Source organism: Prionailurus viverrinus, chromosome B1 (genome assembly GCF_022837055.1).
Source record: "Prionailurus viverrinus isolate Anna chromosome B1, UM_Priviv_1.0, whole genome shotgun sequence".
Taxonomy (NCBI): domain Eukaryota; kingdom Metazoa; phylum Chordata; class Mammalia; order Carnivora; family Felidae; genus Prionailurus; species Prionailurus viverrinus.
In genome coordinates this window covers 144584029-144601070 of record NC_062564.1, presented here as the reverse complement: position 1 = coordinate 144601070, position 17042 = coordinate 144584029, and the positions used below count along the sequence as shown (strand labels likewise).

Sequence of the window (17042 nt, the reverse complement as noted above, 5' to 3'; positions counted from 1 at the left end):
TTCATGAAGATATCTCATAATTGGTTATATCCTGGAATTTTTCATTTCTTTGCTAGTTTGTTATGCTCTTTTAATGTAAAACATAGCATTTTTAAAAAGATATATTTATAAAGTTATTTTGAGAGAGAGCAAGCGTGCATGCAAGAGTGAGGGAGGGGCAGAGAGATAGTCCCAAGCAGGTTCCTTGCTGTCAGCACAGAGGCCTAAGTGGGCCTTGATCCCCTAAATGGAGCCCATATCAAGAGTCGGATGCTTAACTGACTGGGCTACTCAGGCACCCCTATATAAGTTTTTGTTTAAATTCCAGTTAGCTAACAGAGTGTAATATTAGTTTCAGGTGTACAGTATAGTAATTCAGCACTTCCATACAACACCTGGTGCTCATCACAAGTGCACTCCTTACTCCCCATCACCTATTTAACCCATCCCTCTACTCACCTCCCCTCTGGTAACCATCAGTTTGTTCTCTATAGTTAAGAGTCTGTTTCTTGGTTTGCCTTTTTCCCCGTGCTCCTTTGTTTCTTCAATTCCATATATGAGTGAAATCATGTGGTGGTTGTCTTTCTCTGACTTCACTTAGAATAATATTCTCTAGCTTCGTCCATGTCGTTGCAAATAGCTATATTTCAGTATTTTTTGTGGCTGAATAATAGTCATGTGTGTATATACTTACATCACATTTTCTTTATCCATTCATCTGTCATTGGATCCTTGGGCTTTCCATAATTTGGCTATTGTTGATAATGCAGTTATAAACGTCGGGGTGCATATATTCCTTTTAATTTTTTTGTATTCTTTGGGTAAATACCTAGTAGTGCAATTCCTGGATCCTAGGGTATCTGTTTTTAACTTTTTGAGGAATCTCCATACTGCTTTCCAGAGTGGATGCACCAGTTTGCATTCCCACCAGCTGTGCAAGAGGGTTCCCTTTTTCCACATCCTCACCGACATCCTGATTTGTATTTCCCTGATGATCAGTGATATTGAGCATCTTTTCGTGTCTGTTTGTCATCTGTATGTCTTATTTGGAAAAATGTCTATTCATGTCTTCTGCTTATTTTTCAATTGGATTGTTTGCTTTTTTGTGTATTAAGTTGCATAATTTTTTTTTTACATATTTTAGATGTTAATTAACCCTTTATCAGATATATCATTTGCAAATATCTTCTCCCATTCTGTAGGTTGCTTTTTAGTTTTGTTGATTGTTTTCTTTGCTGTGCAAAAGCTTTTTAGTTTCATGAGGTCCCAATAGTTTATTTTTGCTTTTGTTCCCCTTGCCTCAGGAGACATATCTAGAAAGAAGTTGCTTTGGCTGATGTCAAAGAGGTTACTGTCTGTGTTCTTCTTTAAGATTTTGATGGTTTCATGTCTTACATTTAGGTTTTTAATTAATTTTGAATTTATTTTTTGTGTCTGGTGTGAGGAAGTGGTTTCATTCTTTAGCATGTTGCTATCCAGTTTTCCCAGCACCATTTGGTTGAAGACACTTTTTTCCATTCGATATTCTTTCTTGCTTTGTCAAAGATTAATTGACCATATAATTGTAGGTTCATTTCTGGGTTTTCCATTCTGTTGTATTGATTTATGTGTCTGTTTTTGTGCTAGTACTATACTGGTTTGATTACTACAGCTTTGTAATAGAACTTGGAAGTCTGGAATTGTGATGCCTCCAGTTTTGTTCTGCTTTTTCAAGACTGGTTTGGCTATTTGGGGTCTTTTGTGGTTTCATGTAAATTTTAGGATTGTTTGTTCTAACTCTGTGAAAAACGCTGGTGGTATATTGAGGGGGATTGCATTAAATGTGTAGATTGCTTTGGGTAGTATAGATGTTTTAACAATATTTTTTCTTCCCATGCATGAGTGTGGAATGTCTTTCCATTTCTTTGTATCATCTTGGATTTTTTTCATCAGTGTTTTATAGTTTTCAGAGTATAGGTCTTTCACCTCTTTGGTTTGGTTTGTTCCTAGATATCTTATTGTTTTGGTATAGTTGTAAATGGGATGGATTCCTTCATTTCTCTTCTGCTTCATTATTGGCACACAGAAATGAAACCGATTTCTGTATGTTGATTGTTTTTCTGCGACTTTACTGAATTTGTGTATCAGTTTTAGCAGTTTTTTGGTAGTCTTTCTGGTTTTCTGTGTAGAGTATGATGTCATCTGCAAATAGTGGAAGTTTGACATCTTCCTTGCTAATTTGGATGCTTTTTGTTTCTTTTTGTTGTCTGATTGCTGTGGCTAAGACTTACATTACGATGTTGAATAAAAGTGGTGAGAGTGGACATCCCTGTCTTGTTCCTGTTTGTAGAGGAACCTACTGAAAAACTGAGACCTCTCGGTTTTTCCCCATTGAGGATGATATTAGCTGTGGGTTTTTCATATAAGGCCTTTATTATGTTGAGGTATGTTCCCTCTAACCCTATTTTGTTGGGAGTTTTTATCATGAATGGATGTTGTACTTTGTCAAATGCTTTTTCTGCATCGATCCAAATGATCATATAGTTTTTATCTGTTCTTAATGAGGTGTGTCATGTTGAGTGGTTGATTTGCAAATGTTCAACCATCTTTGCAACCCAGGAATAAATCCCACTTGATTGTGTTGAGTGATTTTTTTTTTTTTTTTTTTTTTTTTACTGTACTTGATTTGGTTTGTTAGTATTTTATTTAGAATTTTTGCATCTGTGTTCATCAGGCATATGGGTCTGTAGTTCTCTTTTTTGGTGAGGTCTTTATCTGCTTTTGGCGTCAGGGCAATGCTGGCTTCATAGAATGAATTTGGAAGTTTTCCTTTTTTTCTCACTATTTTTTGGAATAGTTTGAGAAGAATAGGTATTAATTCATTTTGAAATGTTTGGTACAATTTGCTTGTGAACCCATCTGGTCCTTTACTTTTGTTTGTTGGGAGTTTTAAAATTACTGATTTAATTTCTTTGTTGGTAATTGGTGTGTTCAAGTTTTCTATTTTTTTCTGTTTCAGTGTTGGTAGTTTATGTATTTCTAGGAATTATCCATTTCTTATAGGTTGTTCAGTATGTTGGCATACAGTTTTTCATAATCTCTTATCATTGTATTTCTATAGAGTTGGTCGTTATTTTTTCTGTCTCATTTGTGATGCATTTGGGTCCTTTCTCTTTTTAATAAGTCTGGTTAGAGGTTAATTTTTTCAAAGAACCAGCTCCTGGTTTCATTGATCTGTTCTGTTTTTTAAGTTTCTGTATCATTTATTTCTGCTCTAATCTTTTTTTTTTTTTTTAAAGGGGTAGGGAGGGAGATTTTTTTTTTTTTAATTTTTTTTTTCAACGTTTATTTATTTTTTTGGGACAGAGAGAGACAGAGCATGAACGGGGGAGGGGCAGAGAGAGAGGGAGACACAGAATCGGAAACAGGCTCCAGGCTCTGAGCCATCAGCCCAGAGCCTGACGCGGGGCTCGAACTCACGGACCGCGAGATCGTGACCTGGCTGAAGTCGGACGCTTAACCGACTGCGCCACCCAGGCGCCCCTGCTCTAATCTTTTTTACTTTATTCCTTCTACTGGCTTTAGGCTTCACTTTTTTAAAAATTTATTTAAATTCAAGTTAGTTAACATATAGCAAGTATTGGTTTCAGGAGTAGAACCCAGTGATTCATCACTTACGTATAATGTACAGTGCTCATCTCCCTTTCCTCCCCTCCAGCAACCCTCAGGTCTCTGTATTTTTTATTTTTTTCCCCTCGTTTCTTCAGGTGTAAGGTTAGGCTGTCGGATACTTTTCTTCTTGATGTAGGTGTGTATTGCTATACACTTCCCTCTTTGGACCGCTTTTGCTGCATCCCAAAGATTTTGTACGTTTGTATTTTCATTTGTTTCTGTGTATTTTTTAATTTCTTCTTTGATTTCTTGGTTGACCCATTCATTATTGAGTAGCATGTTGTTTAATCTCCATGTGTTTGTGGTCTTTATGAATTAAAAAAAAAATGTGTAGGTACAGATTAAAGAACAAATTTTCACGTACTCACTACCTAGGTAAAAAATAGAACTTTACTGTAATTTAGAAGCCTCTTATGTGCCCCTCCCTGATTGCATTCTTTTCTCACTATCTGAAGTAGTTACCATCCCGAATTTTATGGAAACCATTCCTTTTTTGTGTGTGTGTGTTCATCATATATGTCTTCATTCCTGAATCCAGTGTTAAGTTTGCCTGTTTTAGAATTTCATAGTAAATAGAACTATGCTGTATGTACTGTTCTGTGACATGCTTCTTTTGTGCAAGACTGTTTTTGAGATCACCCATGTTGATGTATATAGTTCCATTTTGTGTATTTCTACTGTTGTGTAATACTTCATTGAATTAGTATACCCTTATTTACTTATCCATTCTATTTATGGACATTTGGATTGTGTCCAGAGTTTGCTATTATAAACAATGCTGCTGTAACATTCTTTAATATATGTAATAACAAGAATTTATCCGTGGTGTATGCATAGTAGCAGAATTGCTAGGACATAGAGTGCACACATGTTAAATTTTACAAGATAATACCAACCTGGTTTTCGAACCAGTTACGGTAGCTCTTTCCTCTTTCACCAGCAGTAGAGGGGCATTCCTCATTGCTCTACTCTTCCTGTCTCTTGGTATTTATCCAACTTAAAGAATTTTGCCAGTCTTGTGGTGTGAAATGGTATCCAAAAATGATTTGAATGTAGATGTCCCTGATTACTAATGATGCAGAACAATTTTATATGTTGAGGACTTGTGCATTTTTTTTCCTGTGACATTCCTATTCATTTCTATTTCCCATTTTTCGCTTAGTTATCTATCTTTTCCTATTTTTCTTTTTATATATTCTAGATACAATTAATTTGCTGACTAAATGCTTTGTAAATACCTCCTTAGTGATTAATTGGATGTGGGAGGTGAGAGAGGAATGAAGAATTACTTCCAGGTTTCTGGTTCGGGGAACTGAGTGGATGATATTTCTGTTAAACTAGGACATTTAAAAGAGGCAGAGAACTAGATCTGGGGAAGAAGAAAATTTGAGATATTTTAGAGTTTGACATTTCTGTAGGATATTCAGGTGGAGATATCACATAGATCTCTCCCTATAAGGGTCTGAAGCTCAGGCAAAGTCTGTTATGCCACATCAGTCCTGAAGGAATCTTGTATGATGGGTCTTTCAGCAGACCGAAGTTGGAAGGAATATGGTAATTCTCAAAGTCATTTGTCTTCTACTGTGGGATTCTTTTATGAAATATATATTAGTTATTATTTTAATACCTTTTTGATTTGTTAACAATTGTATAATCTTTCTTAATGTTGCCGAGGGAGGGTGTCTGGGTGGCTCAGTCGTTAAGCATCTGACTTTGGTTCAGGTCATGATCTCATGGTTCATGAGCTTGTGCCCCTCTTCCTCACCTCCCTCCCTCCCCCGCACCCCCTCCCTCTGCCCCTCTTGGGATTCTCTCACTTTCTCTGCCCCTCACTCACTTGCACACATACTCTCTCAAAAAAATTACTGCTAAAGGAGTACAGCATTTTTATTTTGAAAAACATCCAGTGTATGCCTTACATAACATGCATAGTATATATCTAGACTTAAAAATTTTTATTCATTCATGTTTAGTACTTCATTACACAAGTTATTCCATACACACCAAAAACAATATAAGACATATGTACATCTGAGAACTCAACTTTGTGCAGTTTTCATTAAATAATAGTACTTTCACATACATTTTCAGACATTTTTAGGTTCTTTTATGTATTTGGAATTGTGTATATATAACCACTGGAAGAATATGGCCCCTTGGGAGGATAGTAGTAGAATCCCATGGAGTAAAGATCTTTCTTAAAAAAGCAGATTGTATTATGGCTATTTTTTTTTTTAAGTTCTGAGAACTTTGATAAACCCAGAGGTGGGAATATCTTTAATAACTTTTAGAAGATATGAAAGGTGAGGAAAGTGTTAGTAGCAGGGCTAGGACCTGGTACATTCACTAAAAATGTAGCACCTTTAGCTTACAGTACCAGAGCAGAGTTCATACTAAACAGCTCAGGGTAATGAACCATCCACCTCCCTCAAGGAGTAGTAGCAGCTTATTTGGTGACAGTGGTTGGTCACCTTTTAGGAGAACTGCAATCCAGGGACAATTAGGGCTTGACAAGTATGTAGGGAAATGATGGCAGAGGTAGTCTCTTTCTGGTCCATCTTTGTCAGTACAGTGATTATGCTTCTGTGTTCAAGGAGATCTTTTAGGCCTGTAGGAAGAGAAAGGGGGTGTAAAAGTGTGATATGCTCAACTCTGGCTTCAGCCTGGGTTCTGCTTAGAACATTCTGAGTTCATAGGTAACTCGCAAGTCCCCAGGCAAAGTGTTTGGTGAGCTTTCCTGATGCTACATAGTCATTGTGGATTGCAAGGGCTGCTTTTTTAGGGACAGGAGAGGCTTGGGGAAAATTTGGTAGCTTTGCTTGGATAGTTCTAGCTCTGCCTCAAGGCTAAAATGACCTATTGACACTTCTAGGTAGGTAGCTAACTTTTGATACCACAGACGATGGCAATCTCAGTATAAAAATAAATACAGGTAGTGGCAGGCATGGTGGTAAACACACTTTTAAGCCAAGGGATCCCACAGGAAAGCTCACTGCAAATATTTCTGACTTCCCCAAATTGACATTTCTTAAAGAGAAATTCTGCAAATAACAGCAAACCTACCTTTCCTTGCTAATTGCTTTCACTAAATTCTTGATGGTCTTAGACTCTGGATTCAGGCATGTTTTCTCCCCATTCTTTTTCATTGTAGCACTGTAGAAGTAAGAGGGAAAATATTTAGAGTGATGTTGGGCCAATAAAACAGGTGTAATATACAGTTTTTAAGCCAGATGTTTATGTTTCACTCTAGATGTTTCCCTTTGCTATGTAGAAGTCTTAGAATCATACAAAGCATTTATTGATTTTGTGATCATACATATTTAATATATGATTACAACTAGAGAAGTGACTTTCAGAAGGCATTTACTCACATGATTTCAACACGTGGACAAAAGTGACTTGCAGGAATCACTTCAAGTTTTTCTAAGGACCTTAGATTTACAGATAGTTCACTAATCTTGATACAGGTACAGCGTGGTGTTCTAGAGAGAGGTATTCCTGTGGGGAAAAAAGACAAGTACAGTAGGGGAGGTTAGTGCAGTTTTCGTTTTAGTCGTTTAGTGTGGATTGGCTACTACTTAGCAGAACCTATATCCCCATGTTATTTGAGGTAATCTGAGAGGGAATGATCCCATTATAATACAGCTCTGAATGATTGATTAGTTGATTATCTGAAAGAATGGAATTGCAACTTGTGAATTGTAAACTTACCCCTGAGCCCAGTTCTTATGGTTAATTGAGTTACTTAAGAGGTATCTGTCTCATCCTCTCTGTCCTCATTCCCTTATATTTTCTCTGTCTATCCTCTTACACTTCTGTTCCCCCATCCTTTTATTCCATTTGCCTTTCTGACCTGTGACCAGAGAGAATCTCTGCTCATTTGGCCTTCATTTATAGGCAGGCTGTAAAACTTTTGCAAATATGCTATTCCTGTAATTATAGAACTTCTATGCAGTCCTATTTCTGAACTTAGAAATTAAATATCCTTTCATGTTCCTTACCTTGAGTTCCACTCAGAGTCAGAAAGATAAGACAGAAAATAAGAACAGCTCGTTGGTTCATGGTGCTGTGACTGGAGGTTCCTCTGTGGTAGGCTCAGAATGTCTAAGCAGTTGAGTGTCTCAGAAAACGTGGGGTTGGGATGCAGTATTTATTTGTAAAGGCACTTTCCCTCTCTAACTCTGATTGGATAACATTCTAGTTGACTAAGCAAAACCTGATGCCTGTTTCTTGGGGAAGTCCCATGTTGCAGAATCAAAGGTATTATTAGTATTTATTGTGGTTCAGAGTTATGGAATTTCCCTCCACCCCCATTTTTCACTAAGAGTGAGTTAGGTTTCACTTTCTAAAACATGAACTATTTCTTGAAAAACAGAACTTCATTGCATATGTGGTTATTTTTAATGAAAAAAATTTAATGAAACTTTTAATTTTTTTTAATTTTTTTTTTTAATGTTTATTTATTTTTGAGACAGAGAGAGACAGAGCATGAATGGGGGAGGGTCAGAGAGAGGGAGACACAGAATCGGAAACAGGCTCCAGGCTCTGAGCTGTCAGCACAGAGCCCGACGCGGGCTCCAACTCACAGACCGCGAGATCATGACCTGAGCCGAAGTCGGCCGCTTAACTAACTGAGCCACCCAGGCGCCCCTAATGAAACTTTTTAAATGAAACTTTGATTCTCATGTTTTGCCTCCTGCAAAATAAAGATGTCAACTTAATCTTCAAGTCAGAGTCCTGCCTAAGGGTTTTTTTTCAAGTTTTTATTTAAATTCCGGTTAACATACAGTGTAATATTAGTTTTAGATGTAGAATTTAGTGATTTATGACTTGCATATAATACCTGGTGCTCACCACAAGTGTCTTTTTAATAACCATCACCTATTTATCACCACCCCTCCCCCCCACTTGCCCTCCAATAACCATCAGTTCTCCGTAGTTAAGAGTCTGTTTCTTGGTTTGCCTTTTTTCCCCCCTCCTGTGTTCATTTTTTTAAATGTTGGTTGTTTTGGGGGGCGGTGGGTACAGAGGAGCTGAAGTGGGCTCTATGCTGACAGTAGACAGCCCTATGTGGGGCTCAAACTCAAGAATCACGAGATCGTGACCTGAGCCACCCAGGCACCCCTCATTTGTTTCTTAAATTCCACATGAGTGAAATCTTACTGTATTTGTCTTTTTTGATTTATTTTGTTTAGTATAATACTACCTTCCTCTATTCCATGCCATTGCAAATGGTAAGATTTTATTCTTTTCTATGGCTGAGGAATACAGTTTAAAAAATTTTTTTTTCAACTTTTATTTATTTTTGGGACAGAGAGAGACAGAGCATGAGCAGGGGAGGGGCAGAGAGAGAGGGAGACACAGAATCGGAAACAGGCTCCAGGCTCTGAGCCATCAGCCCAGAGCCTGACGCGGGGCTCGAACTCACAGACCGTGAGATCGTGACCTGGCTGAAGTCGGACGCTTAACCGACTGCGCCACCCAGGCGCCCCTGAGGAATACAGTTTTAAAATGAGTATGTCTTAATACTGTGTTTTGAATCTATCTTAATTTGCAGCAGTAAGGCGTGAATATGGATATATTCACTTCATGAGTTTCAGAGATGTCATTTTTTTTTAATTTTTACAATAGCTTGTTTCTAAAAATTTTTTATGTTCATTTATCTTTGAGAGACAGAGAGACAGAGTGAGAGTGGGGGAGGAGCAGAGAGAGAGAGAGAGAGAGAGAGAGAGAGTGACACAGAATCTGAGGCAGGCTCCAGGCTCTGGGCAGTCAGCACATTGCCCAACATGGGGCTCGAACCCACAAACTGCGAGATCATGACCTGAGCTGAAGTCAGACACTTAACCGACTGAGCTACCCAGGCACCCCTATTTTTACAATAACTTGTAAGAAAATAGGAAAGTTATTTTCATTTTGTATATGGAAAAAGAACCTTAGGGATGAGATAATTGTGTTAGGTCACACAAAGGTTGTCATCTATTTAGTATACCTATAATGCTTTTTCTCAGCATTTATCTTACATTTCTGTAATTACTTTCAGAGGGTAAGAAAAATTTTTTTTTAATTTTTAAAACTTCTAAAATATTTTTTATTTTTTTATTTTTTTAATTTAATTTTTTATTTCTTAAAATGTACATCCAAATTAGTTAGCATATAGTGCAATAATGATTTCAGGAGTAGATTCCTTAGTGCCTCTTACCCATTTAGCTCATCCCCCCTCCCACAACCTCTCCAGTAACCCTCAGTTTGTTCTTCATATTTATGAGTCTCTTCTGTTTTGTCTCCCTCCCTGTTTTTATATTATTTTTGTTTCCCTTCCCCTATGTTCATCTGTTTTGTCTCTTAAAGTCCTCATATGAGTGAAGTCATATGATTTTTTCTTTCTCTGACTGACTAATTTCACTTAGCATAATACCCTCCAGTTCCATCCACCTAGTTGCAAATGGCAAGATTTCATTCTTTTTGATTGCTGAGTAATACTCCATTGTATATATACACCACATCTTTATCCATTCATCCATCGATGGACATTTGGGTTCTTTCCATACTTTGGCTATTGTTGATAGTGCTGCTATAAACATGGGGGTGCATGTGTCCCTTCAAACCAGCACACCTGTATCCCATTGATAAATGACTAGTAGTGCAATTGCTGGATCATAGTGTAGTTCTATTTTTAGTTTTTTGAGGAACCTCCATACTGTTTTCCAGAGTGGCTGCACCAGCTTGCATTCCCACTAACAGTGCAAAAGAGATCATCTTTCTCCAAATCCTCGCCAACATCTGTTGTTGCCTGAGTCGTTAATGTGAGCCATTCTGACAGGTATAAGGTGGTATCTCATTGTGGTTCTGATTTGTATTTCCCTGATGATGAGTTATTTGAGCATTTTTTCATGTGTCAGCTGGTCATCTAGATGTCTTCTTTGGAGAAGTGTCTATTCATGTCTTTTGTCCATTTCTTCACTGGATTGTTTGTTTTTTGGGTGTTGAGTTTGATAAGTTCTTTATAGATTTTGGATACTAACCCTTTATCTGATGTGTCGTTTGCAGCTATCTTCTCCCATTCTGTCGGTTACTTTTTAGTTTTGCTGATTGTTTCCTTCACTGTGCAGAAGCTTTTTATTTTGATGAGGTCCCAGTAGTTCATTTTTGCTTTTCTTTCCCTTGCCTCTGGAAACATGTTGAGTAGGAAGTTGATGCAGCCAAGATCAAAGAGGTTTTTGTCTGCTTTCTCCTTGAGGATTTTGATGGCTTCCTGTCTTACATTTAGGTCTTTCATCCATTTTGAGTTATTTTTGTGTATGGTGTAAGAAAGTGGTCCAGGTTCATTCTTCTGCATGTCGCTGTCCAGTTTTCCCAGCACCACTTGCTGAAGAGACTGTCTTTATTCCATTGGATCTTCTTTCCTGCTTTGTCAAAGATTAGTTGGCCATAGGTTTGTGGGTCCATTTCTGGACTCACTATGCTGTTCCATTGATCTGAGTATCTGTTCTTGTGCCAGCACCATACTGTGTTGATGATTGCAGCATTGTAGTATAGCTTGAAGTCCAGGATTGTGATGCTTCCTGCTTTGGTTTTCTTTTTCAAGATTGCTTTGGCTATTCAGGGTCTTTTCTGGTTCCATACAAATTTTAGGATTAATTGTTCTAGCTCTGTGAAGAATGCTGGTGTTATTTTGATAGGAATTGCATTGAATAAGTAGATCGCTTTGGGTAGTATTGACATTTTAACAATATTTGTTCTTCCTATCCAGGAGCATGGAATCTTTTTCCATTTTTTTGTGTCTTCTTCAGTTTCTTTCATGAGGTTTCTATAGTTTTCAGTGTATAGATTTTTCACCTCTTTGGTTAGATTTATTCCTAGGTATTTTATGGGTTTTTGTGCAACTGTAAATGGAATCGATTCCTTGATTTCTCTTTCTGTTGCTTCATTGTTGGTGTATAGGAATGCAACCAATTTCTGTGTGTTGATTTTATATCCTGAAACTTTGCTGAATTCATGAATCAATTCTAACAGTTTTTTGGTGGAATCTTTTGGGTTTTCCATATAGAGTATCATGTCATCTGCGAAGAGTGAAAGTTTGACCTCCTCCTGGCCAATTTGGATGCCTTTTATTTCTTTGTGTTGTCTGATGGCAGAGGCTAAGACTTCCAATACTAAGTTGAATAACAGTGGTGAGAGTGGACATCCTGTCTTGTTCCTGACCTTAGGGGGAAAGCTCTCAGTTTTTCTCCATTGAGGCTGATATTAGCATTGGGTTGTTCATATATGGCTTTTATGATCTTGAGGTATGCCCCTTCTATGCCTGCTTTCTTGAGGGTTTTTCAAGAAAGGATGCTGTATTTTGTCAAATGCTTTCTCTGCATCTATTGAGAGGATCATATGGTTCTTGTCCTTTCTTTCAGTGATGTGATGAATCACATTAATTGTTTTGTGGATATTGAACCAGCCCTGCATCCCAGGTATAAATCCCACTTGGTCGTGGTGAATAATTTTTTTAATGTATTGTTGGAGCCAGTTGGCTAATATCTTACTGAGGATTTTTACATCCATGTTAATCAGGGAAATTGGTCTGTAGTTCTCCTTTTTAGTGGGGTCTCTGTCTGGTTTTGGAATCAAGGTAATGCTGGCTTCATAGAAAGAGTTTGGAAGTTTTCCTTCCATTTCTATATTTTGGAACAGCTTCAAGAGAATAGGTGTTAACTCTTCCTTAAATGTTTGGTAGAATTCCCCAGAAAGCCATGTGTCCCTGGACTCTTGTTTTTTTGGCAGATTTTTGATTACTAATTCGATTTCCTTACTGGCTATGGGTGTGTTCAAATTTTCTATTTCTTCCTGTTTCAGTTTTGGTAGTGTATATGTTTCTAGGAATTTGTCCATTTCTTACAGATTGCCCATTTTATTGGCATATAATTGCTCATAATATTCTCTTATTGTTTTCATTTCTCCTGTGTTGCTTGTGCTCTTTCATTCATGATTTTATTTATTTGGGTCCTTTCCTTTTTATTTTTGATCAAACTGGCTAGTGGTTTATCAATTTTGTTAATTCTTTCAAAGAACCAACTTCTGGTTTCATTGATCTGTTCTACTGTTTTTTTTGTTGTTGTTGTTGTTTCAATAGCATTAATTTCTGCCCTAATTTTTATTATTTCCTGTCTTCTGCTGGTTTTGGGTTTTATTTGCTGGTCTTTTTCCAGCTCCATAAGGTGTAAGGTTAGGTTGTGTATCTGAGACCTTTCTTCCTTCTTTAGGAAGGCCTGGATTGCTGTATACTTTCCTCTTATGACCGCCTTTGCTGTGTCCCAGAGGTTTTGGGTTGTGGTGTTATAATTTTCTTTGACTTCCATATACTTTTTAATTTCCTCTTTAACTTCTTGGTTAGCCCATTCTTTCTTTAGTAAGATGTTCTTCAGTCTCCAAGTATTTGTTACCTTTCCAAATTTTTTCTTGTGGTTGATTTTGAGTTTCATAGCGTTGTGGTCTGAAAATATGCACAGTATGAGCTCGATCTTTTTGTATTTACTTAGGGCTGATTTGTGTCCCAGTATATGGTGTGTTCTGAAGAACGTTCCATGTTCACTGGAGAAGAATGTATATTCTGCTTTAGGATGAAATGTTCTGAATATATCTGTTAAGTCCATCTGGTCCAGTGTGTCATTCAAAGCCATTGTTTCCTTGTTGATTTTTTGATTAGATGATCTGTCCATTGCTGTGAGTGGGGTGTTGAAGTCTTCTACTATTATGGTATTACTATCGATGAGTTTCTTTATGTTTGTGATTAATTGATTTATGCATTTGGGTGCTTTCACATTTGGCACATAAATGTTTACAATTGTTAGGTCTTCTTGGTGGATAGACCCCTTGATTATGATATAATGCCCTTCTGCATCTCTTGATACAGTCTTTATTTTAAAGTCTAGATTGTCTGATATAAGTATGGCTACTCTGGTTTTCTTTTGTTGACCATTAGCATGATAGATGGTTGGTTCTCCATTCCCTTACTTTCAATCTGAAGGTGTCTTTAGGTCTAAAGTGGGTCTCTTGTAAACAGCATATAGATGGATCTTGTTTTCTTACCCATTCTGTTACCTTATATCTTTTGATTGGAGCATTGAGCCCATTGACATTTACAGTGAGTACTGAAAGATATGAATTTATTGCCATAATGATGCTTGTAAAGTTGGAGTTTCTGGAAGTGTTCTCTGGTCCTTTCTAATCTTTGTTGCTTTTGAGAGATATATATATATTCCCCCCCCCCCCCCCCCCCATATTTTCTCCTCTCAGTCCCCCTTCAAATTTATTGCAGGGCTGGTTTAGTGGTCACAAACTCCTTTAATTTTTGTCTGGGAAACTTTTTATCTCTCCTTCTATTTTGAATGACAGCATTGCTGGATAAAGAATTCTTGGCTGCATATTTTTCTGATTCAGCACACTGAATATATCCTGCCACTCCTTTCTGGCCTGCCAAGTTTCTGTGGATAGGTCTGCTGCAAACCTGATCTGTCTTCCCTTTAGGTTAGGGACTTTTTGTCCCTTGCTGCTTTCATGATTTTCTCCTTGCCTGAGTATTTTGTGAATTTGACTATGATATGCCTTGCTGATGGTTGGTTTTGTTGAATCTCATGGGGGTCCTCTGTGCTTCCTGGATTTTGATGTCTGCGTCTTTCCCCAGGTTAGTAAAGTTTTCCTCTTCTGGGACCCCTATGATTCTGATGTTCCTTTTTAATGAGTCACTGATTTCTCTAATTCTTACATCGTGCTCTTTTGGCCTTAATCTCCCTCTTTTTTTCTGCTTCATTATTCTCTATAAGTTTGTCCTCTGTGTTGCTGATTCTCTGTTCTGCCTCATCCATCCTTGCTGCTGCGGCATCCATCCGTGATTGAAGCTCAGTTACAACATTTTTAATTTCATTCTGGCCATTTTTTACTTCTTTTATCTCTGCAGAAAGGGATTCTAATCTATTTTTGACTCCAGCTGGTATTCTTATTATCATGATTGTAAATTCTGGTTCAGACATCTTGTGTGTATCTGTGTTGGTTAAATCCCTTTCTGTTGTTTCTTTGTGCTCTTTCTTTTGGGGTGAATTCCTTTGTTTTGTCATTTTGAAGGGAGAAAAGGAATTAATGAGGTAGAAAAATAGAAATAAAAAAATTAAAAAAATTAAAAACACACACAAATCGAATAAATGATGCTATATCTTAGGTGTGTTTTAGTATGGGTGTTTGAAACTGGTTTGACAGATTAGAGAAGAAAAAGGGGGGGCAAGGAAAGAAAAAGGAAATCGTTTGAAAATTTGAAAAAGTGAATACACTGTAGTAGACTAAAATAAAATTATGGAAGTAAAATAGAATTTGAAAAAATTTACATAAAAGCAAAAAATATAGTGAAAAAATTAAAGAAAAATATTTTTAATAGAAATTGAAAGTAAAAATTAAGCTTTTCTCTTTCTGCATTCAAGAAAAAGAAAAGAAACGAAAAGCAGAAAAAGGAAATTGAAAATTTGAAAAGGTGAATACACTGAAGTAGACTAAAGTGAAATGATGGAAGTAAAATAGAATTTGAAAAAATTTATAGAAAAAAATATAGTGATAAAAAGAAAAATACTTTTAATAATAATTGAAAATAAAAATGAATTTTTTCTCTTTCTGTATTCAAGGAAAAGAAAAGTGTAGAAGAGAAAAAAAAAGAAAAAAATTGAATAGATAGACCTGCTAACAGATTGAAGTAGGACTGAAATTACTTCATTTTCCTCTAGAAGTCAGTCGATGTAGTGCTTTATAGTCCATAAACTAAGCCCGCGGTGAGACCTGTGTTCCTGAAGAGCCAAGTTGGCCCAGTTGGGCGGGGCTTGGTGTAATGGCTCTGCTTTCCACTAGATGGCGCTGCTAGCCTCCTGGGGTGGATTGTTGCTGCACTTGTAGGTGCATATGCGCGGGAGTGGTGAAAATGGTGCCCCCCAGCTACCCAGTCTGTTCTCCCAGATCAGCAATCGTGCACCCGTCTTCTGTCTTCAGCTTTCGTCCACTCCCCACGTTTTCACTCTCCGTGACCAGGCCCCAGGCAGTACCTCTCTCCTGAGTTTTGTCTCAGATGTGACTGTTTTCCCTGGCCCCTTGTGAAGGACTGCAGCTTTGACCTGTTCCGCCCCTCTGCAGGAGGGTCTCATCAACCAATGGCCAAATGAGCAATGGCTGAATGTCAGCTGCTCCCAGGAACGCTTGCTGGACCCTGCTGCTGCTGGTGCCCCAGACTGCGGCCAGATGCCAGCCGCACCAGAAAAAGTTCACGAGATAGTGTAGCAGCAGCGTTTCAGGGATTATGGAAAATTACAACACACATCTGGCACCAGGCTTCACTCTTAACGACCTTGTTCCAGCACCAGTGAATGTGGCCGTTTTCTGGGGTCTGCTGGGACCAGGTGGCTTCAACAGTTTCCACCAAATGCCTTTCCAGCAGTGGAGCTGCTTTTCCCCGTGTGGCCGGAGAACCTCCCGGCCCCCACTCTGTTCCTGGGGATTCACCCTTCCCACCAGAGCACCGCCAGGTATCGAGCTGCAGGGTTGCAGACTTTGCGCTCCCCTTGTTTACAGTCTTAATGGAATTTAGACCCTCTCCTTTCTCCCTTTTTAGTTTAGTCCCTGCAGCTGTTTCTAATTTTCCACTTTCTCTCTAGCTGCTTTTGGGGAGGGGTGCTTTTCCCATATTCTCATCCCCTCCCCAGTCTCCATCCTCTCTCTGCCCACAAAAGCAGCTCCCTACCCTCTGCAGCTTTTCACTCCCCAAATTCACCTCTTTGTGCCGTGTACCTGCTGAATTCTGTGGTTCAGGTTGTGTTAATCCTCCAATCAGTTTTCTAGGTGTGTTGGTCCGGCTGTATATCATGGACGCAAGACACACAAAAAACTTCCATGCTGTTCCACCATCTTGCCTGCTCCCCTGAGAGTAAGAAAATTTTAAAAATTCTTCAGTAACAGCAATTTTTCATCCTTTGTAGGTAAATCCAATTTTTGGAAATAGTTCAGCCAAGCATTGTCTTTTTATCAAATACTGTAAGTAATAGGTTTGCTCTTCTTGGACAAGGTCAAAGTTATGGAACTGGCAAGTTTTTTTTTTTTTTTTTTTCTTCAACGTTTATTTATTTTTGGGACAGAGAGAGACAGAGCATGAACGGGGGAGGGGCAGAGAGAGAGGGAGACACAGAATCCGAAACAGGCTCCAGGCTCTGAACCATCAGCCCAGAGCCCGACGCGGGGCTCGAACTCACGGACCGCGAGATCGTGACCTGGCTGAAGTCGGACGCTTAACCGACTGCGCCACCCAGGCGCCCCGGAACTGGCAAGTTTTAAAGAATTCCAGATACGGGGTAAGCATCTGACTTTGGCTCGGTTATGGTCTCGTGGTCGGTGGGTTT

At 38.3% G+C, this 17042-nt stretch overlaps 2 protein-coding genes across 4 annotated transcripts in view; one reads left to right on the top strand and one right to left on the bottom strand.

Moving 5' to 3' along the window:
• The window catches only part of ART3 (ADP-ribosyltransferase 3 (inactive)), a 143086-nt gene that overhangs the window by 14444 nt on the left and 111600 nt on the right, over nucleotides 1-17042 (top strand). The gene's annotated exons all lie outside the window — the stretch shown is intronic.
• On the bottom strand, nucleotides 5500-7754 carry CXCL10 (C-X-C motif chemokine ligand 10). The gene is made up of 4 exons (XM_047857167.1): nucleotides 7632-7754; nucleotides 7002-7128; nucleotides 6694-6783; nucleotides 5500-6238 (listed from the first exon to the last, which is right to left on the bottom strand). Exons 1-4 carry the CDS (start codon nucleotides 7690-7692, stop codon nucleotides 6220-6222), a joined length of 297 nt encoding a protein of 98 aa, XP_047713123.1. The 5' UTR covers nucleotides 7693-7754; the 3' UTR covers nucleotides 5500-6219.

Bases quoted from the DNA above. Each gene is read 5' to 3' on its own strand.
- CXCL10 (XM_047857167.1), bottom strand. From the start codon at position 7,692: ATGAACCAACGAGCTGTTCTTATTTTCTGTCTTATCTTTCTGACTCTG. The intron at 7,129-7,631 runs GTAAGGAACATG...TTTTCCCCACAG, and splicing joins GACTCTGAGTGGAACTCAAG to GAATACCTCTCTCTAGAACA. The intron at 6,784-7,001 runs GTGAGTAAATGC...TTACTTCTACAG, and splicing joins TGTCCACGTGTTGAAATCAT to TGCTACAATGAAAAAGAATG.